The 26246-nt window shown below is 51.7% G+C and overlaps 12 protein-coding genes across 12 annotated transcripts; 6 read left to right on the top strand and 6 right to left on the bottom strand.

Moving 5' to 3' along the window:
• Positions 1 to 1851: 1851 nt before the first annotated feature.
• On the bottom strand, positions 1852 to 3303 carry BO88DRAFT_474360 (sugar phosphate isomerase/epimerase family protein; the record flags this gene model as incomplete). The annotated part of the gene is made up of 7 exons (XM_025711816.1): positions 2975 to 3303; positions 2822 to 2915; positions 2618 to 2755; positions 2398 to 2556; positions 2245 to 2347; positions 2011 to 2183; positions 1852 to 1960 (listed from the first exon to the last, which is right to left on the bottom strand). The coding sequence occupies exons 1-7, from the start codon at positions 3075 to 3077 to the stop codon at positions 1852 to 1854; spliced, it is 879 nt and encodes a 292-aa protein (XP_025558351.1). The 5' UTR covers positions 3078 to 3303.
• Positions 3223 to 3790, top strand: BO88DRAFT_491475 (uncharacterized protein; the record flags this gene model as incomplete). The annotated part of the gene is made up of 1 exon (XM_025712860.1): positions 3223 to 3790. The coding sequence occupies one exon, from the start codon at positions 3223 to 3225 to the stop codon at positions 3718 to 3720; it is 498 nt and encodes a 165-aa protein (XP_025558350.1). The 3' UTR covers positions 3721 to 3790.
• Positions 3514 to 5583, top strand: BO88DRAFT_474346 (glutathione-independent formaldehyde dehydrogenase). Its single transcript, XM_025711815.1, has 10 exons — positions 3514 to 3920; positions 3974 to 3999; positions 4065 to 4108; positions 4167 to 4340; positions 4399 to 4428; positions 4485 to 4580; positions 4634 to 4648; positions 4704 to 5085; positions 5141 to 5213; positions 5272 to 5583. Exons 1-10 carry the CDS (start codon positions 3804 to 3806, stop codon positions 5506 to 5508), a joined length of 1194 nt encoding a protein of 397 aa, XP_025558349.1. The 5' UTR covers positions 3514 to 3803; the 3' UTR covers positions 5509 to 5583.
• A 458-nt stretch (positions 5584 to 6041) lies between these two features.
• Positions 6042 to 7864, bottom strand: BO88DRAFT_397394 (uncharacterized protein). Its single transcript, XM_025705276.1, has 2 exons — positions 7412 to 7864; positions 6042 to 7317 (listed from the first exon to the last, which is right to left on the bottom strand). Exons 1-2 carry the CDS (start codon positions 7543 to 7545, stop codon positions 6093 to 6095), a joined length of 1359 nt encoding a protein of 452 aa, XP_025558348.1. The 5' UTR covers positions 7546 to 7864; the 3' UTR covers positions 6042 to 6092.
• Positions 7865 to 7945: 81 nt separating this feature from the next.
• On the top strand, positions 7946 to 8401 carry BO88DRAFT_180384 (uncharacterized protein). Its single transcript, XM_025701733.1, has one exon. It carries the CDS (start codon positions 7998 to 8000, stop codon positions 8229 to 8231), a length of 234 nt encoding a protein of 77 aa, XP_025558347.1. The 5' UTR covers positions 7946 to 7997; the 3' UTR covers positions 8232 to 8401.
• Positions 8402 to 8572: 171 nt separating this feature from the next.
• On the bottom strand, positions 8573 to 10531 carry BO88DRAFT_351123 (hybrid sensor histidine kinase/response regulator; the record flags this gene model as incomplete). Its single annotated transcript, XM_025703527.1, has 1 exon — positions 8573 to 10531. The coding sequence occupies one exon, from the start codon at positions 10529 to 10531 to the stop codon at positions 8573 to 8575; it is 1959 nt and encodes a 652-aa protein (XP_025558346.1).
• A 1398-nt stretch (positions 10532 to 11929) lies between these two features.
• BO88DRAFT_408470 (uncharacterized protein) lies at positions 11930 to 12357 on the bottom strand. Its single transcript, XM_025707722.1, has one exon. It carries the CDS (start codon positions 12168 to 12170, stop codon positions 12003 to 12005), a length of 168 nt encoding a protein of 55 aa, XP_025558345.1. The 5' UTR covers positions 12171 to 12357; the 3' UTR covers positions 11930 to 12002.
• Positions 12358 to 13243: 886 nt separating this feature from the next.
• On the top strand, positions 13244 to 15619 carry BO88DRAFT_438743 (putative rhamnosidase B; the record flags this gene model as incomplete). Its single annotated transcript, XM_025709681.1, has 1 exon — positions 13244 to 15619. The coding sequence occupies one exon, from the start codon at positions 13244 to 13246 to the stop codon at positions 15617 to 15619; it is 2376 nt and encodes a 791-aa protein (XP_025558344.1).
• Positions 15620 to 16135: 516 nt separating this feature from the next.
• On the top strand, positions 16136 to 17974 carry BO88DRAFT_429604 (maltose permease Mal61; the record flags this gene model as incomplete). The annotated part of the gene is made up of 5 exons (XM_025709169.1): positions 16136 to 16377; positions 16442 to 16784; positions 16843 to 16914; positions 16965 to 17509; positions 17569 to 17974. The coding sequence occupies 5 exons, from the start codon at positions 16136 to 16138 to the stop codon at positions 17972 to 17974; spliced, it is 1608 nt and encodes a 535-aa protein (XP_025558343.1).
• Positions 17975 to 18033: 59 nt separating this feature from the next.
• BO88DRAFT_374496 (ferric reductase family protein) lies at positions 18034 to 20625 on the bottom strand. Its single transcript, XM_025704304.1, has 4 exons — positions 19646 to 20625; positions 19540 to 19598; positions 19301 to 19486; positions 18034 to 19238 (listed from the first exon to the last, which is right to left on the bottom strand). Exons 1-4 carry the CDS (start codon positions 20235 to 20237, stop codon positions 18273 to 18275), a joined length of 1803 nt encoding a protein of 600 aa, XP_025558342.1. The 5' UTR covers positions 20238 to 20625; the 3' UTR covers positions 18034 to 18272.
• Positions 20626 to 22788: 2163 nt separating this feature from the next.
• On the top strand, positions 22789 to 23765 carry BO88DRAFT_408466 (GNAT family N-acetyltransferase). The gene has a single exon (XM_025707721.1). It carries the CDS (start codon positions 22879 to 22881, stop codon positions 23614 to 23616), a length of 738 nt encoding a protein of 245 aa, XP_025558341.1. The 5' UTR covers positions 22789 to 22878; the 3' UTR covers positions 23617 to 23765.
• A 24-nt stretch (positions 23766 to 23789) lies between these two features.
• BO88DRAFT_458076 (HET domain-containing protein) lies at positions 23790 to 26209 on the bottom strand (the record flags this gene model as incomplete). Its single annotated transcript, XM_025711023.1, has 3 exons — positions 23790 to 25106; positions 25170 to 25483; positions 25540 to 26209. 3 exons carry the CDS (start codon positions 26207 to 26209, stop codon positions 23790 to 23792), a joined length of 2301 nt encoding a protein of 766 aa, XP_025558340.1.
• Positions 26210 to 26246: the final 37 nt, after the last annotated feature.

Raw genomic sequence — 26246 nt, 5'->3', positions numbered from 1 at the left:
CATTCGAGATCTTGGAGGTAATGACCATGGGCCGTCACCCATGTCATAGCAAGGTTTCTCTGAAGTAGATTGTCTTTCCTGTTGGGTGCACCAGTTTGCGTTCCCGTATGCTTGATGTCTGGTAGCTCTGTTGGGGCGTTGTGTATTCTGCAATAAGCTCATAGTATGGCTGCAGAATAGGAAGATCGGGCATCGTTACTTTCCCTTCCCTACCTTTTGAATGGAAGTCTGAGTTGAAAGTATCTGGGGAAAAAAGCGTATCTTTTTACCGGATCGCTCGGCATGCAAACTTTTGAGCTGACTTCAGACCTTCTCTATCAAAGTCGTAATGATTGTCGGTGAAATGCGACGTGACAGGATCGTTGCCCCGCTTTTCATGCTTGATTTTTCCGTGATTCGAAAGTTGCACTGAAATACGAAGTAGATATTTGTGCATCCCATCCATTCCGCAAATTTAGGCCATTTGTGAGATAGACTATAGATACTTTTGGTTGCGCTCGACGCCTCTTTGAATGCAGGTGTTGAAGATACATCCGAATTATTAGGTTTACCTTGCTTGCCTACACCGCCAGGGAGTACAAGTCAGAGTGAAGATTATGTATGAATTGATTTTGTAGAGAAACGCCTCCGTGTTTTTAGTAGCAGCAAGGTTATCTTACCTACTCACACCTCATACACTCAACACTAAGAGGCAAACTGATGATTGATAAAGTAAAGAAGGAGAAAGTCATCCTTCCGAGCAGGAAGACGTGACGAAACCTCAATAGACATCTAAGAGTGAATACGCCTTTTAACGGTATTTCAGGCGCCTAACTGTAGGCCTGCATATTGTTGAGACCTCCATTCTTATTCCCGCTAGCATTATGACAAATGAATGCCCTCGAACCCACTGTTTACTGATGTATGTAACACAACTTGTAACGCTACCGGGTAACTAGCAAATATCCTGCAGATGCGGCTACATGATCTGCTTCATGTCTAATACACTGATTGGTCTGTTAATCACTGAACTAATGTAGTTACCAGTCCACGTGCATTCCTTTCTCTGGCCGGTGCGTAGGGCACTCCTCAATGCGAGGGTCGCCCCGGAGTAGCATTCTCGATAGTAGCAAGAATCCCATGTTTTAGAAGAGAGGCCCCTTGCTAACAAAATGGAGCTTGCGTCCTTACGCTTTCAATTGGTCCTTCTTTTACACGTCAAGGAAGGCGCACTTGTCGAAATTATTCGAAATTCTGGGTCTAATGGCTGGTTGAGATGTCAGTTTCTGCACCCATGAAACCAAGTTCAAGCTGAGGGAGTACAATTGGTTTTATCCAAATATCATGCTAGTCGAGGAGCTATAACTTATTTGTTATCCGGAATAGAGCTAAGGCGTTGAATATTCAATAATTTATACTCACCCCCTCACTGCATTAGCTTGCATGGCGCTCGGCTACCCTTTATGAATGAATACGTGGAATTTCTGTTGCGATGTGCCTTCGTCGACGGCCTGCACTCTGTGAGATATGTATTAAAGGATAACTATTAGTCGATGAAAACCACTCCTTATATACTGAACCCTGATCCGTAGCATGTCTGATGAGAACACATCTTGTCGATATCTTTGCCACGTTTCCGAAAGACATCTATTGTAATTTCCAATTCATTGAGCAGCCCCGAGTTCATCTCGGTCCAGGGAGTCCGTTGGATCAAGCTCATTATAGAAGACAGTATTAAATGGCCCTTTTGATTTTGTTGCCTATATTGATCTACTCGTTTAACTGCAGAGGTCTGGGATCAGTACACAGCCGTAATTTACTTGCTGTCTATTCCAGGAGTATCTATGCTTCCGACTTAATGATCATCACATACTATGACTGCGCAACAGCTGACTCAAATAGCGCTTGCAGTCGTTTTCCCTCACTGTCTGCAAGCTCCTCGTAGGTGTGAGCAGTTCCGATTGGATGGTATGGGAATGGACTGTGTACAATGTTAGGATGCTAAACAACCACGGATCAATCGCTACTCACCCGTACTCCGGAACCCATGTGATCCGGCAGTTGGGATCTTTTTGCTGTCTTGACTTGACGATTCGAAGCCACAGTTCCTCGAAGAATTGCCGCTCGGGAGCAAATGCAGGGTTTAGAGGCTCTGGGCACTGTGACGACTGCTTTGTTCCCATACGTGCATGGATATGGCCAACCTAATAAATATGTCAATCATCTATTCTGTATTGCTTCTGTTCGGACGAGTGACAGGCTTACGCGTGGGATCACGCGGTCGAGGATCTCACGGTCTTCTTCGCCTTGATCTAGGAGTCTTTCGCAGACAACCACCCAATGTGAGATGTCGGCAGTGATACGTAACCTGCATAATCAGTATCGGACTAGGAATGACCCATAACCAGATTTACGTACTCTGGAACTCTCTGCAGAATGTAGTCGGCCGAATAAGGGTTGAAGAGAGATCTGTTTCGGTGTGTTTCGTGGCAGACTATGCCTTCAAAGCCCTCTTTCTTTTCTACCTCAAGAGCTTTCTGGTAGAAGTAGACAGATTCATCAAAGCTCCAATAGTCACTGAGGAAAATAGCGAGTCAATATCTTGAGCGTGGTAAACTCGGAGTGGAGGGGATCATACGCCCCAGATTGTGCATTAATGACCACTGGCTTCAAGATGGTCGCCAGGCGAAGTTGTCCTCGGTAGAACTCGAGGTGAGCATCTGGGGTCAAGCCACGAGGGCGGGGGCCGACATATTTCGGCCATGCGGAAAAGAGGCTGCAATCGATCAGCTCAATTGCCGTTTCACAAGGGCAGCTACTACTTTATAGTTGAGATACTGACAGAATGCTGATTTCCAGGCCCACCTCATCACAATTCTTGCGGAGAAGCTGCAGTTCCTCGGGCTTCATAAAAGCAAAATCAATCTCAATTCCAGCTGTTAGACTATCACGTTAGTTTAACTCTTGTGGGCATTGCAGTGAGGCGCCAGCTTACCGTAGCCGTGAGCCTTGAACTCAACCAACTTCTTTCTCCATTCGGTCTGCTCCGGACCGGGATCAATGCCCCAAAGGGATCTGAAACGGGAGATAACGACCATGACTGAGGATTATGAAGGTACAAGTTTTGTAGGAATTCGTCTGGTCTCCTGAAGGGCACGCGGGCAACAATTGCTTGCTTGCTTGCTACGAGCTTGTCCGACAGGCTGCGAGGAGATAGCAGGGCTATAAATCGGGTGGATATGGATGACAAAGAGCCGATCCATCACGCTTAGCTCTACCACCAGCGGCCATGCTTTGGAGGGCTCCGCAGATGTCGCCATCGTGATCTGCCCTTTGGAAGTGACTCTAGATATCTTTGATGCTTTCCCAGCAGGGAAATCACAGATCGGGGAATTTAACCCGCCATGGCCCGCTCCACTTTCCCCAATTGACGGCCGAGCGACTAGTCCCCTCCGGGTTAGCGTCAAGGATGTGCCCGCGGAGGAGTTCTCCTTCTACGGCCATTTCCTCCCCGGTTGCCCAGAAAAGGACGGCCACAGCATCATGGATCACAACATCAACTTGCTTCGTCCATCTAAAGCCGGTTCAATGTTCGGCCTGGGAATTCTGTTCCGCACCCGGTCGGCATCCACAAGCCAGACACGGTCCGCCGGTCTTTACGTCTCGCCCCTCCCCCACCTTTTCCCCCCACTCCTCATGTCGTTCCCCTCACCCCACTCCTCGATTGATATATACCCATAAATATTTAGCATGACCGACATTTAGCAAACATAACCGCAAATCCCATTGTTTTTGACGGATTTGTTTCATCAGTCGGAGCAAAAATGGCATCCCAATCCATGAAGGCATTGAACTACGTCGGGCCTTTCACGGTCAAGGTGCAGGAGGTGGAGCGGCCCAAGCTGGAGCACCCCGATGACATTATCGTCAAGGTTACCAGTGTATGTTGTGTAGACTAGAACAATCTCCGCCCAGTTGCTGACAGCTATGACAGGCAGCCATCTGTGGTTCTGATCTGCAGTGAGTGCAATTGAGGAGTAGGGTAGAATAGGGTCCATACAACAATGTTGCTCACACATCCCCAGCATGTACGAAGGAAGGACGGCGGCAGAGCCCGGTATCACATTTGGTATGTTGAACTCTGATCTCATATCTCTACCCACCCTGACGTGGATGGAACAATCTAGGACACGAGAATCTCGGTCTTGTCGAAGAACTCGGGGAAGGAGTTACCTTACTAAAGAAGGGCGACCGTGTGGTCATGCCATTCAACGTTGCGGATGGTCGTTGTCGGAACTGTGAGGAAGGGAAGACAGCGTTTTGCACGGGTGTGAATCCTGGCTTCGCTGGTGGTGCATACGGTTCGTCTCTTCTGAGTGAGCGGTGTGCGTATCTTCGCGTTGACATCGAATCCCACAGGATACGTGGCTATGGGACCCTACCGCGGAGGTCTGTGTGACCCCCTTACTGTTAGACAGATTCATGCTAACCGAGTGGACCATCAGGCCAGGCACAGTACCTGCGCGTTCCCTACGCTGATTTCAATGCCCTGAAGCTCCCACCAGGAACCGAACACGAAGCGGACTTTATTCTGCTGGCAGGTAGGCAGTCGATGCTCTCACTCTTCGGTGATCGGTTAACATAGGCATACCAGATATTTTCCCCACAGGTATACTCCCCCACGAACCCAGTTGAATCCCCAAGACCACGTCCGCTAATACGAGTAGGATGGCATGGCATTGAAATATCAGGGTTTCAGCCAGGTGACAGCGTAGCAGTCTTCGGGGCTGGCCCCGTTGGTCTCATGGCAGCATACTCCGCCCAGCTGCGCGGTGCATCTCGCGTGTACGTGGTAGATCGGGTCCCCGAACGATTGAGGGCAGCGGAACGGATCGGTGCCACCCCCATTGATTTTACCGCGGGCGATGCCGTCGATCAGATCATTGCACACAACGGAGATATGGTGGATCGGTCCGTGGATGCTGTTGGATACCAAGCTGTCGGTAAAGATAACTCGACCGAGCAGCCGAACATCGTGCTCGAGAACATGATTCGTGTGACTCGCGCGTGTGGTGGACTGGGTATTCCTGGTCTCTACGTTCCTAGGTTTGTCACCCCCGCATCGCACTACGACGGAGTATGTTGGCTGACGACTGACCAGTGACCCCGGTGCGGGTGATGCATCGGCTGCGAAGGGGATGATTAGCCTGAGCTTTGGCAAGCTCTTCGAGAAGGTATAGTAGACGCCTGCTCTTTTGGGATAGGATGCACTGAAGCTGACATTGTGAGCAGGGACTTTCTCTCGGCACGGGCCAGTGTAACGTCAAGGCCTATAACCGGCAGCTACGAGACCTGATCATTGCCGGCAAGGCGCGCCCCAGCTTCGTGGTGTCTCATGAGATTGGAATTGAAGAGGCCGAGACGGCATATGACAAATTCGACAAGCGCGTGGACGGCTATACCAAGGTTATCATTCACCCGAATGGGGGATTCCCCAGCAAGCGGCCACCGGTGGGTTCCTCGCTGTAGATTCTGCCGGTGTCATGTTTGGTTGCAAATTCAGTAGAGAGGAGTTCTGTTCATCGTTTAGCACATGTACAATTGATTGAATTTCCTCTGTCGAGTACATGACGTGTATTTCTTCCTCTTAAAATGTTCTCCGGGGAATGGAGTCCGACACGGAATGTTTGTCCACTTCACGCAGCGACAATCATTTCCCGATTGGGGTAGGATGGCCCTGCGGAGAAGACAACCCAACTGGGAGCAAATGATAGTAGTCCGACGAAGGTGTCGATCGATTGGCATCATGGTGCATACTCGTACCAAGAATCCCTGTCTGATATTCCCTCAATCGGCGGCTAGTGCTCGCCTCCGCGACCGGCCATTTAATGTCACCAATGTGAAAGGGATGCCAGGCTCTGCGGACAGCTTAAGATTATATCGTACTGACTGTATTACAGGGGCATAGTTCAGAAGTATATATGGGGAGTTGATGTTACTACTAGTCCCACACAGCATAGCATATCATCTCATTTCTGAAAAGGTATATTACACTCAACTATGGATCTCTAGGGGCGATACCTATCTAACATAGATTTCATCAAGCTGAAATATCATAGAGTATCGACATCCGCCATTTGACTGAACTTCTTCCATACCGATGGAGTGTTCCAGGCTCTTAGCCAGTACCCACCCTCCCGTGCACCTTTCAGCGTATATGCTGACGGCCACACTCCCTGTCGCAGGCTCTGTACAAGGGGGTGGACGAAGAGAACCCTGGCCGGTTTGCCCTGATCGCATGCGGCCCCAGAAAAGTCGAGGCATGCGAAATCGAAACTTGTCCACGTGGTGATCATAACCATCGGCATCCTTCCGTTCGCGGGGATTTGCGGCAACATCCGTTGTGACGCATGATCCTCGCACATTCGCAGGAACGCCTTGATGGACGCCGGAGAGGTGTATCGCAAGCTGGCTAAACGGAGCCTGCCTGCTAGCATGGCTACGGGCTCATTCTGGATCTGAGACACCGACAGCTTGTGCCGCAATAGCCCGATGCTGTTATGAATCCAATACGTCCCTGGCTGGGGAGGTTCAACCACACACCGATAACTGAGCGGACCATAGAAATACATCTCAGCTCGACTGCTCGGGAGGGGACCATAGACCGTTTTGAGAAACCATGCATTAATGACATTGTTCCTGGTCGGCTGGGCACCCACAGGTGTGGCGGCGAAAGCAGAGAGTGCTCGTTTGTGCATGGCGCCTACCCAGTCGTCTGGCAGGTAAATGTACCGTTCCTCCAAGGTTTCCTGCAGACATAGCTTGCGCAGCAGTAGACACCAGATTACTCTGGCTATCAGTAGTAGAATCGGCCAGAACCCAGTGGTGAAGTTGGACAGATGTTCGGCATAGGTTATGGATCGAACCGACCTTTCCTGCGGGTCGTTGAGTATCACTCGGTCGGACATTCGGTGACCACAAGCATCGGGTGGTAGTAGCGGAGATGTGATAGGCCGACCCGCGAGCAGGTCACAATAGGCCCGAATTACGTCGTAGGCGGCAGTGCCGTCGGCCAGATGATGGCTGATGCCAAAGCAAAGTAGGGTGGCGTCCTGGAGAATCGTAACGCGGACGAGGAAGACATTCGCAGGTCTGGCAGGTACATTGAAGATGAAAGCAACATCCAGTTCTTCAGGGTCGAGGGCGTCAATAATCGTCGGTTGGTTGCATTCTCTAGACTGGAGCACGCCATGTTTCCAGGATGCTGCACCTTTGGGAAGCGTCCGACTTGCAAAGTCAACAGTCGAGCCAGTGGAAAGTGTATACGGGCGGCCCTGTCTCTCACTTCAGAAAATCGTCATTGCACCTGGGGCTCAATGATGGATACTAATCACTGACCGACCGGTAAAGCTGCCCTCCCAGAGCAGGCCACGCTTTTACCAGCTGAGCTGCCGTATGCCTCAACACGACTTCATCTAGATGCGCGTCCACGATAAGTCCGGTGAAGACCATGGCATCGCAAGTAAGAGGGTGGACAGTTCGACAACGATACTTGGCTTTCTCCATGGCGTGGTCGTTGTTCCTTCTTCAGCCCAGGATGCTTGAAATGTAGAGTACTCCACAATGGTCTGCACTGGCTTCGCGCTGGATATATTCTGTAGAGAACCAGCCAGGTGACCTCACGCTGGAACAAGGTTCGCTCAGGTTGATACTTGAGTTGGTGTTCTGTTAATTCCACTGGCTTTTGGCAAGCGAACTCCTGATTCATTCGGATCCTATGGCCGACCGAATGGCTGACATGTCGACGAATGGTTACCTATTAAATTGCTCTTGGTATCTAGGTTCAACCTTCAATTTAATCGTGAGCTGGGAAGTGTCGGTCCTCGTCGGAGTCCGGAGTGAAACCTTCGGAGGTTATGCTCGTCATGTACCCATACTTGGATTAATGATTCTAAGGTAAGGTTACATTGACAGCTCACCAATTCATCGATCCCGAGTGTCGTTCATGATTCGATGTTATGGCAGAAAGTACCAACCTCGCAACTAGCAACCCAGCCTGGCTGCTTATTCTCCCACTATATGGCAATGACGCGCCGAGCAACAATAACGAAGCAGTCATCTGGCTCTTGTCGCTCCGCAGAACCAGCGTCCAAGATCAGCACCAGATGATTTCTGTCGTGACACCGAGTGCAACCGTCTCTGTGACGGTGTCGGCTTTCGCCCTTCCCGCACTCAGGAACCAGGAGTATTGAGTGTCACCCTGCTAACTATTTGTCCACTCTGGATACGCCGCATATTCATCGCTTGTGTCTCGATCAAGGCTATTGACATGACTCTTTCCATGAAGACGCAAAACGCGGTGATTTCTGGATGCTATCCCTGCAGGTCAAGAATCTTCCGAAGGCCCGCCGCCGCGACGCAATGTAGGGCTCTGGGTGGGAATGCGTTATGAGCTGACCCTCGGTACGATCCTTCATTGGTTGGTTCTCATAACCTCTCGCAGGGTATCCATATACCAGTTCTTTCCAAAGACGTATGATCCTATACCACCCGCCAGCGGTATACGGTGTGGTTCCACAGATGGCCCATCGGGTCATTCTTGACCCTTCTGCTGTAGCTGTTTGATCCGCTCGATCAAATCCGGCATCTTATACGGCTTGTAGATAATGTCGTTCATCCCCGCCGCCAGCATCTCATCCTTCTGAGCCGTCCGTACATTGGCTGTAACCCCGAGAATTGGGACCTGCGCCATGGGACCATCCAACTGGCGAATGGCCCGGGAAGCCGTTGTGCCGTCCATGATGGGCATGACCTGATCCATCAGTACACAGTCAAAACTCCCCTGCTGCTTGACCGCATCTACCGCCTCCTGGCCATTACTCGCTTCGCTGACCTGAAAGCCGGAGGTCTGAAGCTTGCGCGAGAGGATACGCTTGTTAATGACGTTGTCTTCCACTAACAAAATGCGCCGTTCGCGCGGGTGTGACCGCGGTTCACTTCTCGGCTTTTCGGGGACCTGATGATCCTCGTCCTCTGACACAGGTGAACCTCTTGACGCCGGGGAGGAGGCTTCGCTGGCAATCTTCACTGTATGCAGCCGCCGACTGTCCCGGCTGGCGTGTCGCGAGATCTCTGGGACGTGAGTGACCGCGGGATTCTCGGAAATGCGTGGTCGGGCGTGATGCTCGGTCACTCCACTCATCTCGTTGCCCATCGCCTGGATCTGGCTGCACATCCGGTCAATCTCTGTGGTTCCGTTGCTTTTGGCAGGGTCCTCCCCGGGTCCTGCTGCAGTGCGTCGCACCGTGAAAAAGAATCCAAACGTACTTCCCTCGCCCTCCTTAGAACTCACGCCGATCTCTCCGCCGTGCAAATGGCACAGCTTGCGACTAACATTCAGACCTAACCCCGATCCGCCGTATATTGTCTGGGTGCGTGGAGTCGCTTGGTTGAATCTCTCAAACAACCTCTTCTGCGCTTCGTCATCGATGCCAATGCCATTGTCTTTCACGGCCACCATCAAAAACGCGTATTCTCCCGCCCCCCATTCAGGTTGTGATGTCGCGTCCAGTTTAAGTGCCTCCTCACCGGAGTCGAAGAAAACCACATTCGGAGGATAGGAGGATGGCCGTTGGGTAGATGCACCGATAGAGACGCGGATGCGCTTGTCGTCGCCCGAATTGGCGGTGAACTTGATGGCGTTAGAGAGCAGATTGATGAGGACCTGGCTCATGCGATCCATATCCGCCATGACCCAATCAATGTCCAAGTTGGCGTAGGAATGGTCCAGCTCGTAGGAGAATTGAATATCATGTTTACGCAGCTCCGGACGAAACATGGCCAGCGCGGTGGCTACATTCCGGCGCGGTTGTACGCGTCGGGGAGATAGCGTCAGCATGGCAGCATCCAATTTGGAGTAGGTTAGTACGTCGTCGATGATCTTCTTCTGGTGCGCCACGCAAAGACTGATGGTATCGGCTGCTTCAGCGATCTGCGTCCGCATTTCCTCCCCTGAATCCGGGGAATGAACAGCCTCCAGGATATCCTCAGTGCAGTGGAGGATGGCCGATAGCGGGTTTCGCACCTCGTGACTGATCATATCGATAAATCGCTCCTGTTGTTGTTTGCGGTCCTCTGCCTCGTGGGCAATGCGACGCTGCGTCAATTCCGCCGTCTTCTCTTGTGTGATGTCGGTGATAGTGCAAACGAAGCCCCCTTCTGGTCCCAGGCTGAATCGTTGTCGCTCCTCCTCATCTTCCAGTGGCGTCAACAAACACACGCGCCATAGACACGGTTGCAACCGGGTACGGTATTCGATGCGGAGGGCATGGTAGGACTGAGAGGCTTCTCGATATGCTGCTGCTACGCGATCAAAGTCCTCGGGATGGATGGACTGGCACCAGCACTCAAACGCACGATCGGAGGTGCAGGTTGTTAATTCCAAGAAGCGTTTGTTCACGAAGACGGACCCGTCCTGGTGATCAAGGACAGCCAACCCGATAGGCATCATGTCGGCCAGCTGCTGGGCCGACACGTCTGGGTGGCCACCCATGGCGTTATTGCTGGTTATTGTCTGCATGGGCTCGGTGTCTGGAGGGGGGAGAAGGGGAAAGGAAGGTTTGAGGAATGGCTCCAGGTCAGAGTTGGGTTGCGGCGCCGTGAGTCTACTGGTGCCGATCAAGGTTGCAGTGGCTGATAGTAAAACCTTCCACTGTTGATCGAAAGGGCAGTAAGCGGTCATAGGGAATTTTCTTGTATTGCTGTGTGCTTTTTGTGGTTAATCCATGTGAATTTTCCATGGGAAGCTGGTCCATGACGTCACGACATGGAAGAGCCCTATTCTAACACCCATCAACAAACTTTCATTCTCCTGATCCCGATCGAAATTTATGTGCCTGTTTATCTGCCATGAATGTAGACTCATTCTCACATTCACATTCTACATCATAGCTAAGACATACATACCTCGGAAATATTATCGACCAATGTTGTAGACAGAAAGAACACGACAAAGTGACCTCTCAGTCCTAGGCAATTAACTTCCGCAGCCTCTATTCATGACAAAGTAGTTCTTGTCTCAACAAATAGAACACTGCTATCTTCATAGTCCAGCTTTTCCCCTTCTTCTTCTGCTACTGTCAGCAACAGTTTCCAAATCGCTGTTACATCTCGGCAATCTTCTGCTGCAACCAGGGAACAGGCGATGGATATGCGACACGTCCTCACTGAAACATGTTCCGGGATTTTCGCCCCAAGACTGCCACTACGTTACCATAGGAGCAGTTGTTAGGGCCTTTGTACTGATCATCAGCCGGTCGACTTTGGCGGACCCATGCAGGGGTTAGTCGATTTGATCAACGCATCGAAATTGAGGGGTCCTTAAGTCCTCATTCTGTCCGAGACGTCTCATTCGCCAAGTTACATTCTGGTGCAGTTGAAAGTCGCCGTTGGCGACGGTATATGTGTCGCAATCATTGCTTTCGTCAATAACATTAGCTACCACGGACTTAATATCTCGTAGAGGTGCAGTCAGTCAGTTCAACAAACCCTCTATCAGCATCCAACATTGCAGCTACGCCGAATAGTTGTTCGCAATTTGCTACTCTCTGGTATGGAAGTGCCAGTCACTGAGCCGACCCTGGGCGTCTACGGTATCTGTTGCTCATGACGAACAGATACCTGGTGTAGTTATCACACCAGCTGACTAGTATAAGTAACCGCATGAAACCACTTTTTCCTCCAAAGCTATACTGGTGGAGCCAGATGTTCAGCTCTATACCAGGTGCGATATATTGCTCTCCTACGCGTGAACAAACAGCTCAGGACTGGTCTTTCTGCTGATTTATAAGAGTGCAAATCCAGCCACCTATACCAACTCGAGACTACCTCCGGACTACTTTAGATCCCCACCTTCTCCAATACTTTTCAGTTCTACAAGATCTGGTAATTTATCAAGCTAGTGCCATTCCATATCGCTCAAATAAACACATGTACAGGTTCCATTCTTCAAAGCAATGGCAGGATTAGATGTAGCGAATCTGCCGGAAGGATTTGAGCATCATGTAGACCCCATGCAGGGTAGCGTACATGCTGGCGCCAGCCACGGCCCAGGCGGCGCCATGCACGCGTAAGGAGCTAACGGGGATATGGCCGGGTTCTGAGCTATCCTTGCGATAGGTATCCGACCGCATGATATGTCGTCGTCGTTGGGTAGGGTCTGACTCATTCAGCTGCTGATCTTGACATTGTAAATCTTCATGGCACAGGGAGCAGCGTACCCGCCGACTGCAGTCTTTGGCTGATGTTGCCGACGACTGGTCGGGAGCGACCGATGAGCATTTGATGCATGATGAATGTTTTGATACAATGTGATTGGGTTTGTCTTTTGGCAGTTACAGATATGGTGTACTAGTTGGTAGTGCGTGCAGGGTCCCGTGGCTATTATAAGCAGAGAGTGCAGGGGCGAATGGGTTGCCGGAACCAGGGTTGTCAGGCGACCGCGGGGGTGGCGAGACGTGAGACTTTTGTTCATGATAGCATTTCCTCGTCATGGATTGACTAGACTGCAGCTGGCATATGCAGTTCATTCTCAGATGGTTCATCGTCTACTGTACCTACCACGCGACATGGTGGTCCCGCTGTTTCTTATGATAGCAGCATATCACGTATCTTCATTGAACTTTTTGGCTTGGCATGTCATCTACTTTTCAGTAATTAAAGTAACCTTAGCATTCTAGTGTAGATATCATTAAGTACTTTGTGTTCAGTTCATTCAAACTGCTGGAGCTGACAACGCAATCGGCCAATACTACGAGATATATATATTGGTCTGTTGGCAACAGTCGCAAAGGGATGAAAGCAAAGAACACCCCACCATACTCCAATAGATGCTTAGTATTACAGATTCCATTCTCTCTTTTGTCGCTATCCCAATCAGCAATAGAGCTTCTTGTGCTTCCCTTCCATCTTCTCTGCATAATTCCCCGGATCTTCCGAGGATGCAACGCGTCATGTGACGTCACAGAATGCTCTCCCCGCATTACACCAATAATTACGGTTAGGCCAAGCACTGACCCGGTATCGCATTCGGGTCATTTCCCACCGAGCGGGATATCCGACTTGGAGCATCTCTTGCTTGGCTTCCTAAAACAAACAGGCAGAATGGCTACACTCCAGCCTGTGAGGGCTCTCCTACCCTCTCTGAATCATAAGCAAAAAGGTGTCAGGTTGAACGTAGGACAAGGTCTCGTCCTTAATCGTCACCATGGCTTCACCCCACTGGACTCGCGCAGCCCCCTGGATCTGGCTACCTCACTATCTCGAAGAAGATAATCGCCCTGGTCGATATTTCCTCTTCAGAAAGACCTTCCAATGGGCCTCTTCCAATCAATCACAAAGTTTCCCTGTGCACGTCTCCGCCGACAGCCGCTATCGCCTCTTCGTCAACGGTCAGCGCTTGAGCTGGGGTCCCTGCAAGTCTTATCCAGGAAAATGGTACTACGAGACAGTCGATATCCGCCCATATCTCCGCGACGGTGACAATGTAATCAGCGCGCGCGTTCTGCGATACTCTACCCTCGTACCGGGCTCCTCGTCGATCGTGAGCATGCCGCTGCCCGGGTTCATGCTGTACTCTCCGCATCCCGAACTCGCTATTTCTACCGATCCCTCGTGGACGTGCATCGAGCAACGATCCGTCAAGATTATCCCGCAGACTGATTGGAACTACCTGCTCGGTCCGCCGTTTCTGTCAAATAATGAACGCGCCGAGGAGGACCAAACCATAACCGGTTGGCAAATGCCTGGATATGATGACGCGGGGTGGGATAAAGCGGTATTCCAGTCTAATGCTGTGAAAATGCTTCCCATAGTGAGTCCATGGAAGCTGACACCGCGTCCGATACCGGACTTACCGGAGATTGAAGGGAGGTTCGACGGAATAGTCAAAGCTACTGGTTCCGTGAATGAGAACGAGTGGGAATTGCTAATTCGGGAGGACCAGCCTGTGGTGATCCCAGCAAATGCGCAGGTTACCGTGGATCTCAGCGTCGAGGCGCTGATGACGGCGTTCGTGAGCTTCGGCTTTAGTGGTGGAGCGGGCGCAGAGATCAGGATCTTGTATTCCGAGTGTTATGAGAAGGACCTGGAAGTGGAGACGGCGCCATTTCCCATGCCAAGAACCAAAACTGATCGATCGGACGCGAGTGGTCGTCTGTACGGTGTGAAGGACTTTTACACTGTCACCTCCGGACAGGACGTGCACTCGTTCGAACCATTCTGGTTCAGGTGTTTCCGCTATGTGCAAATGGAAATAACTACAACTGCCAATCCAATAACATTGACGAGCATCTCCCTGCGAGAGACATCCTATCCACTAGAGATCACCACCAAAGTCGACGCTGGTGGCGAGCTCAACAAGATCTGGGAGGTCAGTCTGCGAACGCTCCAGAACTGTCGCCACGAGACATACGAAGATTGCCCCTTCTACGAACAGAACCAATTCGCATCCGATTCTCGACTACAGATGCTGTTCACCTACCAAATATCCCCCGATGACCGTCTCGCGCGCAAGACTCTCGAGGAGTTCCACGCCAGCCGAACACCAGACGGACTGATCGTGGCACAGTATCCGACTGGCTTTGCTTCTAAGCAGATCCCGCAATTCTCGTTATTCTGGATCCTGATGGTACACGACCACATGATGTACTTTGCAGATAGAACCCTAGTCCGCAGATACCTAAGCACAGTGGATAGCATCATTCAGCATTTCGAGGGTCTCCTCGATGACCGTGGTCTAGTGGGCCAGTTTGACCCCGATACGTGGCCGTTCGTCGACTGGGTGCAGGGTTGGTTTGTTCCAGGCCAGATCTTCAAGTCATGTATGCCTCCGGCGTATCATACTGCGGGTGCGGCTACTGTCAATAGTTTGATGTATGCATATGCCCTACTACATGCGGCGGAGCTGTGCGAATTTGTCGGGCGAATAAGCACAGCGGAGGAGTATCGAGAGCGGGTGCACAGTATCCGGAGTGCCGTGAAACAACGCTGCACGTCTAACTCCCAGTTATACTTGGATGGCCCCGGGGTGGAGCAGTACAGCCAACACACACAAGTATTCGCCATCCTCAGCGAAACAGTAACAGGAGAAGCCGCAAAGCAGCTCCTCAGACAAACCGTGACCGACTCTTCCCTCGCGCAATGCTCATACGCCATGAAATTCTACGTCTTCCGAGCAGCAGAAAAAACAGGCATATACAGCGAACTATTTCCCAGCATGCTAGATCCATGGCGGTCCATGATAGCCAATAACTTAACGACATGGGCGGAGGATGAGGTGAACGCCCGCAGTGACTGTCATGGGTGGAGCGCCAGTCCGGTGAACGAGATCGTCACACAGCTGTTCGGGGTGAAGCCTGCCGAGCCAGGCTTTGAGCGGGTCCGTATCGAGCCCCGGAGAGGATTAGTGGCTGCGGCTGATGGTTTGTTGCATACCTCTCGGGGGAATATTAAGGTGCAGTGGGCCCCGGGGGAGCCGCTAAGTGTCGAGGCGACGAGTAAGATTCATGTGGAAATTGTTGTTAATGGTCGGGTAGTTGAGAGGGTGCTGGGTCCTGGGGAGCCTGTCATTTTTGCTGAGTAGGGATGTTGTGGTACGTAGTAGAACTGTACATGCATTTGATAGATCAATGAATATTATTGTACATACATCCGGAGCCCACGTCTTCAATCGAGGCTACGGTGATCATAGGTGGTCGAGTTACCCCGAAGGAGGATTTCAGGCATGTAACTTGTGAAAGTTCATCCACCTCGGGCCCAAGCTGATCTGCAGAACGCGTGGAGATGCACTGAATCAGCGTGCTGTTCCATGGAAGCTTGCCCCCTAATTGTCGATCCAGGCCCGGAATTGCCGACATCGAGGAGGGTCCGGCATTTCCGCTTCCTCGGAAGACGTTCTGATTGTCTTCGAGTCCTTCCAGGCTGCCAGGTTGTACCCCATGGGGTAGACCCGCCCTACCTAGGGCCCTGGTCATTCCCCTGCCCATTTGGGGCATGGGTTTCCGCTATATTTCCCCCACGCCTCGTTGCATGTCCGGCATCAACAATTGCACCACACCCAGGACTTGGTCAGCAGCAGAGTCCATATCTGAGTGCCACTATGTCCACCGACCAGAAGTCGGAGTCGAGCCATCTCGAGGTGGTGGACCAGCAGGTCCGTCGACCAGACACTGGAACACTAGAAATCCACGACCCGGCTAGCCAGCATGGCCGTTCGACATGGCAGGCACTCCGAGCGAATCCTATCGTGGTCCTCTTCTGTCTGTATGGAAATATCGGCGCGTTGATGTACGGGTTCGATAACCTGGTTCTGTCGCTGGCGCTGTCCATGACTGCTTTTGAGTGAGTGTTCCCCAGTATACTATAGGTAAGAATCTAGGCAGTTGCTAACGGGATGACTTCACAGACAAACATTCGGTACCCTCACGAACGGTTCATACGTGATCCCCGCGTACTGGCAGTCCCTGTGGAACGCCCTTTCTCAAGTCGCGACGATGCTCGGATCAACAGCCGCGGGTCCCATCCAGGACAGATTCGGACGTCGAGCAGCGTTCCTCGTCGCGGCATGTCTGTCTGCTGCTGGTATAGCAGTCGTGTATACGGCGTCGACTCCGGGCGCATTTCTCGCCGGGAAGATTGTCAACGGCTTGTCGTTGGGTCTCGCTTTGACCACGGGGCAGACTTATATCTCGGAGATAACCTCGCTTGAGGTGCGAGGTATTGCCCTTTCAGGGTATACCTTTTGCATGGTATGTTTCGGCCGAGTAGATCAGAAAGAGGCAGTGATGTTGACAATGGATGTCGTAGAATCTGGGATATCTGATCGCCGCATCTGTGGCGCTTCCTCGCATGGCAATGTCCAGTGATGCTGCATACAAGGTACATCACCCATATACACCCTCATCTAACCTCATAAGCTGACAATTCAGGTCCTCTTTGCCTCCGGATGGGTCTGGCCCGGTGTCATCCTCCTTTTCCTTCCATTCATACCCGAATCCCCATACTTTCTCGTCATGAAAGGGCAACGCGAAAAGGCCGGCCGCATGCTATCCCGACTGGGCAACCCAGCGTCGGAGTCACCACTCATTCTCGCAGACATAGTCCGCACACACGAGGAAGAGCAACAACGCAATGAAGCAGCCAAGGAGGCCAACTTTCTGGAATGTTTCAAGGGAGTCAACTGGCGCCGCACGCGGATCATCCTCTACTGCAATGCTCTGTCGCAGATCATCGGGTCCAGCTTTATGACTAACGGACCGTATTTTCTCGTGCAGGCGGGCATGTCCTCTGCCAAGACGGGGATGATGACGGAGATAGGTATTGCGTTTGGGATTGCCAGTTCCCTGATCACGGGGTACGTGATGACAGTGTGTGGGCGACGGGCGTTGGTCATGTTCGGCATTGGGCTATCGACGACGCTGTTCACGGTTATGGGGATAGCAGGGTGTTTTCCACACTCCAGTCCGGCATTATGGTCAGTCTTCCTCCCTATATATTCTCTTCTCATTGCAGTGAATACTAACATAGGTATAGGGTGGTCGGCATCTTCCTCGAACTCTCCTGGTGGGTCTACGGTCCCGCCATCGGCCCAGCCATGGCCATTGCAGGTGAAGTGTCGTCAGTGCGACTGCGCGCCAAGTCACTGGCTATCGGGTTCACATTCAACTATTTCTTCTCGACGGTGTGGAACGTGGCGATGCCGTACCTATATAACAGTGACGAGGCGGATCTAGGGGGATTGATCGGGTGGATCTTTGCGGGCATGGGAGCTGTCACATTGTTGATTCTGTTCTTTGAACTGCCTGAGACTAAGGGGAGGAGTTTCGAGGAGCTGGATGAGATGTTTGCGGCGGGAGTGCCGACGAGGCAGTTTAGGCGGTATCAGTGTGAGGTTGGGTTGGGGTATGCGAGGAAGGTGGTGCATGATGGAGAAGATTAGTAGTGATGTATAGGCAGAACTAGCTCGAATCAGTGTGTTGTATTGTTATTACTGTGTATGTTTGGTAGGTTTGTTCATTATCATCGGCTGCGTCGTCGATGTCTACAGTTGATGCTGGGCTGAGTAATGGCAGTTCTCGTGGCCCACGGAGATGGATGACCCTGTGATTTGTTAGTAAAGGTAGTTAGGTTTGCTACGGCTTGTTAGTTTGACGGCCAACGGTCTATTCTGCTCATCTACTTGGCACGTCACAAATCGAAAACAAATTTATATAGGTACAGGCGCGTTGGGCAATGAATCACCAGGTAAAGCTCTCCTCAATATAATCCAACTGGGTACGGCCCTGGCGCTGTCGGCAAGCCCGGCGGACATCATCGCTCAGGCCACCATTGCCACAGACCATCACGCCCATGGCCCCGATCTGATTGTCAATATCCATCTGGACGAGCGTGCCCACATCTGGCCGGCCCGGGAACATCTGCACGGTCGCGCTGGGGCTCCTGATCTCACGGGGGTTTCTCGGGCGTGTTACGAACAGCTGGATCCGCAGCACGTCGCGCCGGCCTTCCATGCCGAGTATCGTGGTCATCCATGGTCGGATCCAGTCCAGGTGCTCTGGGGACTGAATGACCCATACGAGAGTGACACGTCGGGCAGCGACGGTGCCATCGCTATATCCTTGCACCAAATGGCGGATGAATGGCAGGCAGTGTGTGATGCCCACTCCACCGGCAAAGAGGAGAACAGTGCCGTACGAGTCAAGCGAGTGGAGGTTTCCATAGGGTCCCTCAACAAAAGCAGTGACCGGCATGGCTGCCGTAGAGATATCCGTCGTAGTTGACCGCGGCGAAGTGCTGATCGTGTCCGGGGGCAAGCGGGTGCGGGCGTAAGCAAATGCTTCCGTAAACATCTTGTCTGTAAATCCGGTCCGACGTCGCACGAGCAGGGAAACCGTATTGACCTTGCGAGACTCCAGCCCAGGGCGGCCGTGGTCATTGCCCATCTCCACCTCGGCCATCTTCTCGCTGTACGACCCCAGCAAGGTCTGACCGGTTTCGCCCCAGGCGATGGAGAAGGGGTGCGAGGTCCAGGCTCCGAGTTTCGGGATGTAGACGAAGCAGTACTGGCCCGGGGAGAAGGTCCAGGGACGAGCGAGTTGCAAAGTGACGCGGACGGCATCGCCAGGCAGCGCCTCCAGATAGGCGGTTGTGCGGCGACCAAAGCCATAGTTGCGGTAGATCAGGATCAGCAACCGCGCAAGTCGCTGAGCCGCGGTTAGCCGGTGTTTCTAATTTCGGACGAACATCCGCAGCAAGGGGGACTTACTTCAAACGCCCATAAGGCGATGGCGGCATAAAGATAGTAACGGCAGGAGTAACGGTAGACATGATGCCAGAGAAATCCCACAGCCACACAGGCCAGCCCAATGTGGAGATGCAGGAAAGTCTCGTAGAAGGCATGTCGGATGGGAGAAGGTGATTGAACCAGAATGACGAGCATAGCCACCATCCCCTATAGGCCAAGTCATCAGCGATTGCCTTCTAGTAGGAAATGTGGGGACGTACCATGAGACCATTGAACATGAAGGGTTTCGACAAGGTGCCGAGTGCGGTTGACCACCCATCTGCTCAACATTAGCCCTTAGAACCCAGGAAGCTGGAATAGACCTACAGGTTTGCACTTTGGGCACACCCCAGGCAATGACATGGGCTAGCCCCTCCAACACGACAATGCGGCCCAACCACCGATGCAGCAGATTCCAGGTGTCGAACGAAACGCGCAGAAGCGGGATCAGGGGGTTGTTGCGGCCAGCCATGACCAGTAAGGGGAACAGATTGGCGGTGGCCATGTAACCAGTTCGGTTACGAATCAGCTCTGCAACAGTTGATTCCTTCGATCCATAGGGCACAGTGTTGGTGCACAGCACAATATTCATGACAACGATGACGGTCAGGAGCAGGGTATGGAAGCGGCTGGGCAGGGTGCCCATGTTGACGGCGCGGGAGAGCTGCCATTCCTGGTTATGGCGAGAGCGCAGCAGCGGCGCATCCAAAAGGTGTCTCTTCAACCAGGCCACATGGAAATTGGGAACGCGATGGTAGGTCTGGCGGTGGTCGGTAAAACTGGCGAGGCGACGCAGGTGGGCAGAGAGACGGCCGGAGGACTGCCAGGCGAAGACAACCACAATCATACAGGCCAACACCCAGAGATTGGCATAGCAGAGGGTGTCATTGAGCATGGAATACCACAAGTCGGAGTCCATGGTGGATCGGTGTTAGGGTCACAATGAATGGGAAGAGAAATGAAAGGACGAATCCCAGCGTGTAGAGAACGAAAAGATGCAAAGTAAAAAGTCAACTGAGTGGACCAGCCACAATGGCATAAAGAGAACAATTACCCTAGCTGGAGGCAAGAAGAGAAGGAGAAAAACAAATGAAGGACTGCAAACTGAGATAAAAATAAAGTTAGCGATCGAAAGAATGGAGAAGAGAAAGAATGGACGCAAGGATAGCCGGGATGGAGAACGAGCGGATCTCGCCGGTCAAATACTATCTACTAAGTAAAGAACTACATGGAGGCGCAAACGGATCGGCGGAGATGACAGGGTGGTCGGGATGCCATCAGAGCGCCAGATAAAGCAGATGACCGACCCTGTCAGCGGGGGTGGTGCAGAGTAGTGAAAGCCTTTACTGAATTCTGAATCTTCATGATAGGCTGGGGGGAGGGCATGCAAGGGGTGGAGAGAGTGCCGAGACGAGTCAGTGGCGGGCAGTCGACAGCTCTACTGCCTCATCAACTCGAGACGCGCAAGAAGAGTGGCTACCGAGGCCCAAGCCAGCCGGTGACCCCTCGTCCAATCAATCGGGCGAAGAAAGCGACCGGCGCCTGGCTCAACGGTCTTGGTTTCACGATCAAATTGGCTGGGGGTGAGGCGTGGGTCACGGGTAGGGCTGGTTGCCTCTGTCTATTCTTGTTCTGCTTGACAAATCATCTCGTAATAATCCCCTCAACTGAGAGCAGTCCAAGGGAGTCGAAAATTGAATAGAAATTCGGGGTTAATAATACCTAGTATAGGGTTTATTAACAATGCAATGGCTGCCTGTGCGGAACAGAAATGCGCGCTAATCAGCTTTGTTAGCTGATAGGGTCCAACAGGGATGAGTCTAATCGACGATCCCAGTCAGCGCCAACTTAAACAAACCACACCTGAAGATTTCTGCATCTTTGTCTTCTCTTCGTTGAAACATAACCCCCTCTCACCTTGGCGGCTATGAGTATAGCCAGCTGACAGCTTGGCAAGACTCCAGGCGGCAACGGAATCCGAATGTCTTGGAGTGCTGAAACCACCAGGAATGCTTGTCTGCCAGTGAAAGCCGTGGGTGGACCCCAGCGGGGGAATGTCCCACTGGCCCATTGTCGGCTGCCCCTGACAGCCACCACGCCATATAGATGGGTTTCCACCCTTCAATTTATTTACGACGGAACCTCTATTTTCCTTGCTCGTCGTGAGCAGTTCGTCCGACCGCTCACTGCTAAGAAAAGCGTCTCATAAGACGTGATGGAGCCCGAAAACAACGCCAGTCGCCCGACCGTGAGAACTGGACCCCGTCGAGAACCACATTCCCCACGCGTTGGAGAATCTTCTGTCTTACTAAGGTCATGGCCAACTGAATCACATAACATTTGGAGAATCTCCTCGTTGGTTTCCTCACTCTGTCTTCGTCACAGACAAATGTGTTTCTGATGAGAGCGTCCATCCTCTGGGTCTCTCAGGGGAGAGGGCTGGCAACAACACCATAGCTGATTGAGACCAGGAGGGTACTAGATTCGAAACGTGCGAACTGAGTTGGCTGTCTGCAGGGGCCGATACGAAGCAACACTCCATTGGGTTGGGTCCATGGCCATGCTCTAAGCACAGGTGCAAGTTACAGGAGGCGCCATCGCGACCAATTCCACCCCGGCGGCTGTTCGGTTACAGCGGAAAGCCTGCTGCAGTGGGATTTGTGTATGGATACAGCTGCGAGTCATGAGACATGTCTGCGCCGAGATCCACATGTGAATGTTGGGATGACAACAACGAACTCATTCTCTTGCCTCAGGACTTGTGAGGCGCGTTCTTCTCCGTTGATGCTATCTGCATATTGCCCCTGATATTGTGTTGGCAGCTGTTAGCTTGGCTGAAAGCCGGGAATGTTCATCTAAGACATGGGAGGTTACAGATGCCTCGCCGGATTCGATGCCAACGGATATTCGTGGGTGAATAAGCCATCTACATGATAACTGTCGCACTGTCGACAAGCAGCAGTACTATCATCGACGCTGGCATGGTTGTCCTATGTGGGTGAGGCCCTGCCGATAGATGTTTGGCCACTCCCGGGCTATAGTTGATGCCTGAGCAGAAATGGGGTCAAATATAGGTCCCAAGGACCAAGCGAGCTCAACATACCACATAGCAGTGAAGTTGCAGCCTGGATAGACTAGTAGAATAGTTCACCACATCATCCTACTGCACTCAGCTTCCTAGTCGTTCAATTTTGAGACTTCCAAACGCTTCTGAACGAATCCCGGAGAATGCTGCCAGTATATTCCGAAATGAATGCCTTGTATTGCAGGCAAGAAACAGGATGAGTCATGCCTGAAGAACCGGGTGTAAACGCCAAGCCTCCAAATGGGCCCATGCGGACAATATAGACCAATCAATGTGGACGTCAACCGCGGATTGTCGGTGTTTCCACCGAATCAGAACGACTCTCACTTCCTGGAGGGGAGAGAAACAAGGATGTATGACTGTTCAATAAGATGACTACAGATAACTTAAATCCTCCAACACATGCTCCTGATGCCATTATAACAAACGCATTGCTTCCACCACCTAAAAACTGTGAAACCTACGGTCCTACAACATGACCACTACGCGACCGCTTGGACCGCCAGTCGATCTGACCCCCGCCCAGTGGCCCTCGCCAACCGTTCTCCGCGGGCGATACATCCAGCTCGAGAAGCTCCAACCCAAACATGCCAACGATCTCTGGGACCTAATCGGTGGAGCCGACCCAAGGCTCGCCTGGCTATGGGACTACATGCTAGACGGACCCTTCCCCGAGCGCTCAGCTTTCGAGCAATCCATCACCTCCCGATCCGAATCCACCGACCCGTTCTACTTCGCCGTGATCGACGAGCGTGTCTCCAGCCCCAGCTGCGGCAAAGCCATCGGGTTCCTCTCGCTCATGCGAATCACTCCGGCACATTGGACCGTGGAGATCGGGAGTGTCATGTTCTCCCCGGTGTTGCAACGCACTGCGGCTGCCACTGAGACGATCTATCTGCTAGCGCGGTATGCCTTTGAGGAGCTGCGCTATCGTCGAGTCGAGTGGAAATGCAACGCGCTGAATGCCACCTCCCAGAAGGCGGCTCGGCGTTTGGGGTTCGTCTATGAGGGTGCTTTCCGGCAGCATATGGTCATCAAGGGTCGAAGTCGGGATACCGCTTGGTTTGCGATGGTGCGTGATGACTGGGAGGAAGGGGCTAAGGAAGCATTGGAACAGTGGCTGGAGGAGGGGAACTTTGATGAAGATGGTCGGCAGAAGAGGGCACTTCAGGATGTTCGGGAGGCAGTGAAGAGATCGAGATCTGTACAGTAATAGAACTTGGTGCCAAGGTTGGCTAGAGCGATATCTTTGATATGAAGACTTGTGTAGTGGTCAGTCTAGCTGCATCTAAGATAGAATTAATTCCCAATATATTCAGTTGTAGGTATATATTAGTATATAACGATGAGCATTCGAGGTGGTAATTTGATTCTGTGTTTCCCGTTCTATACTAGACGCACTGTACTCCATTCCGCAGAATCGAAAAAGTCACAGTCACGCTTGAAATCCTTGCTACTTTTATAACCTATTCCTACTCTTTTGAACTCATCCCCCCTCTCCGCTTTCTTCAAAACAAGCCACCAGACCCTGGAACTCCGACCTAGTGCGGTGAAACCATCCACATCTATCACACGATCTATAATCGATCCGACTTCCAGACAGTAGACGTTACTTGCCACTATCCCGCCTAGGTCTTGTCGATCCACTATGCCCTGAGCCCAAGTCTCGCTGTCTTCTTCACCCATTCTATCTGTCTGCTCCATGCGCTCGTCACACAGAACTTCGTAGATATCTGTACCCCACCCTCGTACAAGTGATGTCTGGCCTTGATGCACGCGGGTTGCTCGTCCCCATTCGCCAGTGTACTCGCCTTGGTGCTTGGTAAAGGGCTTATCCAAGATGACCATCTCGACGGGGACAAGCTTACCCCTCAAGTCAATAAATCCCGAGGAAACCGGGCCGAAAATATTCACACTTGTGCATGAGCACTCGGCTTGCACGATATCCAATGCGGGGAGAAAGTCGTAGTATGAGAAGCGAGTGAAGTAACTGATGCCTCCATCAATCGAGGCCCAGGACCACGTCGGGGCCCTCCAGGGGTCAGGTCGCACATGAAGTCCAGATCCGGTTACGTACGAGAGGAGATCTGTGACCAATGTGTCTGACCACAACCCTGCTAGATACTCCCTATCTCCGTCTGACATACGAGCTGCTAGTCCAGATAAGGCACTTAGCTTGTCCGAGGGCATGGTCATTTGGCGGAAGGAATAGTGGGAGACAATTTGGTGCCAGTCTGACTGGTTGATGCCGACGTGATGGAATCTGCACTCGCCACATTGGCAATAGAAGGTGTCGCCAAGCCGTAAGACAATCTCCGTGCCAGTGTAATGGAGAACTCGACTGGGAAGAAGCGTTTCCTGTAGTGTCCAAGCGCGCCGCGAGAGTGGTGTTCGGCTTAGAAGAAAGCTAGGATCGTCACGCTGGCCGTTCGGCTTTTCTTGACAGATGTATGTGTCGCCGTCCCAATCAACAGTGACTTCTCGAAGTTGTTGAATGTGAGAAGTTCCCAGGAACCCTTCAGAGCAATCCTCAGCAGTATCTGCCGCAATCACTACATGTGCGCTGGAGTAGATTTGGTCCATTTCTGAGCTTTGCTCATACCAGTCAGCTCCTATTGCGTCGTCCTGGATAATGCATAGCGCATCAACCCAAAGATACTTTATTCCAAGACGCCAACAGACCTCAACTGCGTCTTGCACTGTCTATGGCGAAATATTAGTCTCTTAATCTTGAAAGGTCCGGTCGGAAGTCTGAGCAAAACTAACCTTTGGCATATGCTCCTTGTCAATATGATTATAGTGCTTTTTTAAGATGTCTTTGGTAGTTTTCAAATTGGCTTGTGTAGGAACCCCGCAATAGCTCAAAGCACAGTACGGGAATATCTCTTCTGGCCTGTCCACGAGGACTGGGGTTGAGGCGCGATCTCCTACATATATCAAGCGTCTAGGCATGAAACTAGACAGTGTCAGGTCACCACTAGCGCGAGGTAGTCTGTTTAGAATCCACTCAAACGAGCTTTCGCTTGATGTGTCAAACACTGAGGTGGCTTGGTGATCGTCTATTTCCTTTTTCTTGCTTTCTTTTAGAGGAGATCATTATTTGCTAGTTCCAGTATTGGCGAATGGCGTTACTTACCGGGAAAGGCTTCGGCCCATAATGTGGACTCTATCCAGGAGGTTGTCTGAGTATTTCTGATAAGAAGGGAAAAACCACCGGTATTTGGATAGATTCCTACCACCAGAGTGTTTTCATGTGTCTCGAATGATGGGTAGTAGGCTTGGAGACACTGATAAACCAAACTGCAATATTGGCAACGCTTTCCGCCCTTTGACTTTAGAAGAAAACGACTCGTGGGGTGTTCTCTGGCCTTAACGGGATCCAGTGGATTTGAGAGGACCTTGCGTCTGACAAGCCCGCAAATAGTGCAATTGACGGCCCATTCATGGACAGCTTCCCAAAGCGTCGAAAACAGCTCTTCAGCCACCCAACTGCCCAACTCTCTCGAATGAGGGAAGTGGTGATGGAAGTGACGCGGTACATATTCCCATAAGAAATTGTAGTCCTTCCTAAGATATGTTGACGTATTTCCATCACCAAGGTCATACCGCACCTGGAGTAATCGCTCGACCATGCCCTTCCAGCGCGGGAAATCGGCTGGATCTTCGAGTACAAAGATGCATCTTGAATCAGGGCTGTCTTGGCGATTGGTGGGTTCCAACGACTCCTTGGACTTTTCTTTTCGCCCATTTATCTTTGGGGAAGCCCCGGGAATATATTTTAGCAGGGAATGGGCTTTCCGAGCCATAGCTGTTTCTGGAGGCCCATAAGTAAGACAAGTGGAG

Source organism: Aspergillus vadensis (assembly GCF_003184925.1).
Source record: "Aspergillus vadensis CBS 113365 unplaced genomic scaffold BO88scaffold_30, whole genome shotgun sequence".
NCBI lineage: Eukaryota > Fungi > Ascomycota > Eurotiomycetes > Eurotiales > Aspergillaceae > Aspergillus > Aspergillus vadensis.
This window is presented reverse-complemented; position numbering and strand designations above follow the sequence as displayed.

What these genes read in the sequence shown, in the direction of transcription:
- BO88DRAFT_474346 (XM_025711815.1), top strand. Translation starts at nt 3,804, where the DNA reads ATGGCATCCCAATCCATGAAGGCATTGAACTACGTCGGGCCTTTCACG. An exon ending in TTATCGTCAAGGTTACCAGT is followed by an intron (nt 3,921 to 3,973) that starts GTATGTTGTGTA and finishes CAGCTATGACAG; the next exon opens with GCAGCCATCTGTGGTTCTGA. An exon ending in CTTCGCTGGTGGTGCATACG is followed by an intron (nt 4,341 to 4,398) that starts GTTCGTCTCTTC and finishes CGAATCCCACAG; the next exon opens with GATACGTGGCTATGGGACCC.
- BO88DRAFT_397394 (XM_025705276.1), bottom strand. Translation starts at nt 7,545, where the DNA reads ATGGAGAAAGCCAAGTATCGTTGTCGAACTGTCCACCCTCTTACTTGC. An exon ending in GCAGCTCAGCTGGTAAAAGC is followed by an intron (nt 7,318 to 7,411) that starts GTGGCCTGCTCT and finishes CTGAAGTGAGAG; the next exon opens with ACAGGGCCGCCCGTATACAC.
- BO88DRAFT_180384 (XM_025701733.1), top strand. Translation starts at nt 7,998, where the DNA reads ATGGCAGAAAGTACCAACCTCGCAACTAGCAACCCAGCCTGGCTGCTT.
- BO88DRAFT_408470 (XM_025707722.1), bottom strand. Translation starts at nt 12,170, where the DNA reads ATGCGGTCGGATACCTATCGCAAGGATAGCTCAGAACCCGGCCATATC.
- BO88DRAFT_374496 (XM_025704304.1), bottom strand. Translation starts at nt 20,237, where the DNA reads ATGGACTCCGACTTGTGGTATTCCATGCTCAATGACACCCTCTGCTAT. An exon ending in TCATGTTCAATGGTCTCATG is followed by an intron (nt 19,487 to 19,539) that starts GTACGTCCCCAC and finishes CTTGGCCTATAG; the next exon opens with GGGATGGTGGCTATGCTCGT. An exon ending in TCGCCTTATGGGCGTTTGAA is followed by an intron (nt 19,239 to 19,300) that starts GTAAGTCCCCCT and finishes ACCGCGGCTCAG; the next exon opens with CGACTTGCGCGGTTGCTGAT.
- BO88DRAFT_408466 (XM_025707721.1), top strand. Translation starts at nt 22,879, where the DNA reads ATGACCACTACGCGACCGCTTGGACCGCCAGTCGATCTGACCCCCGCC.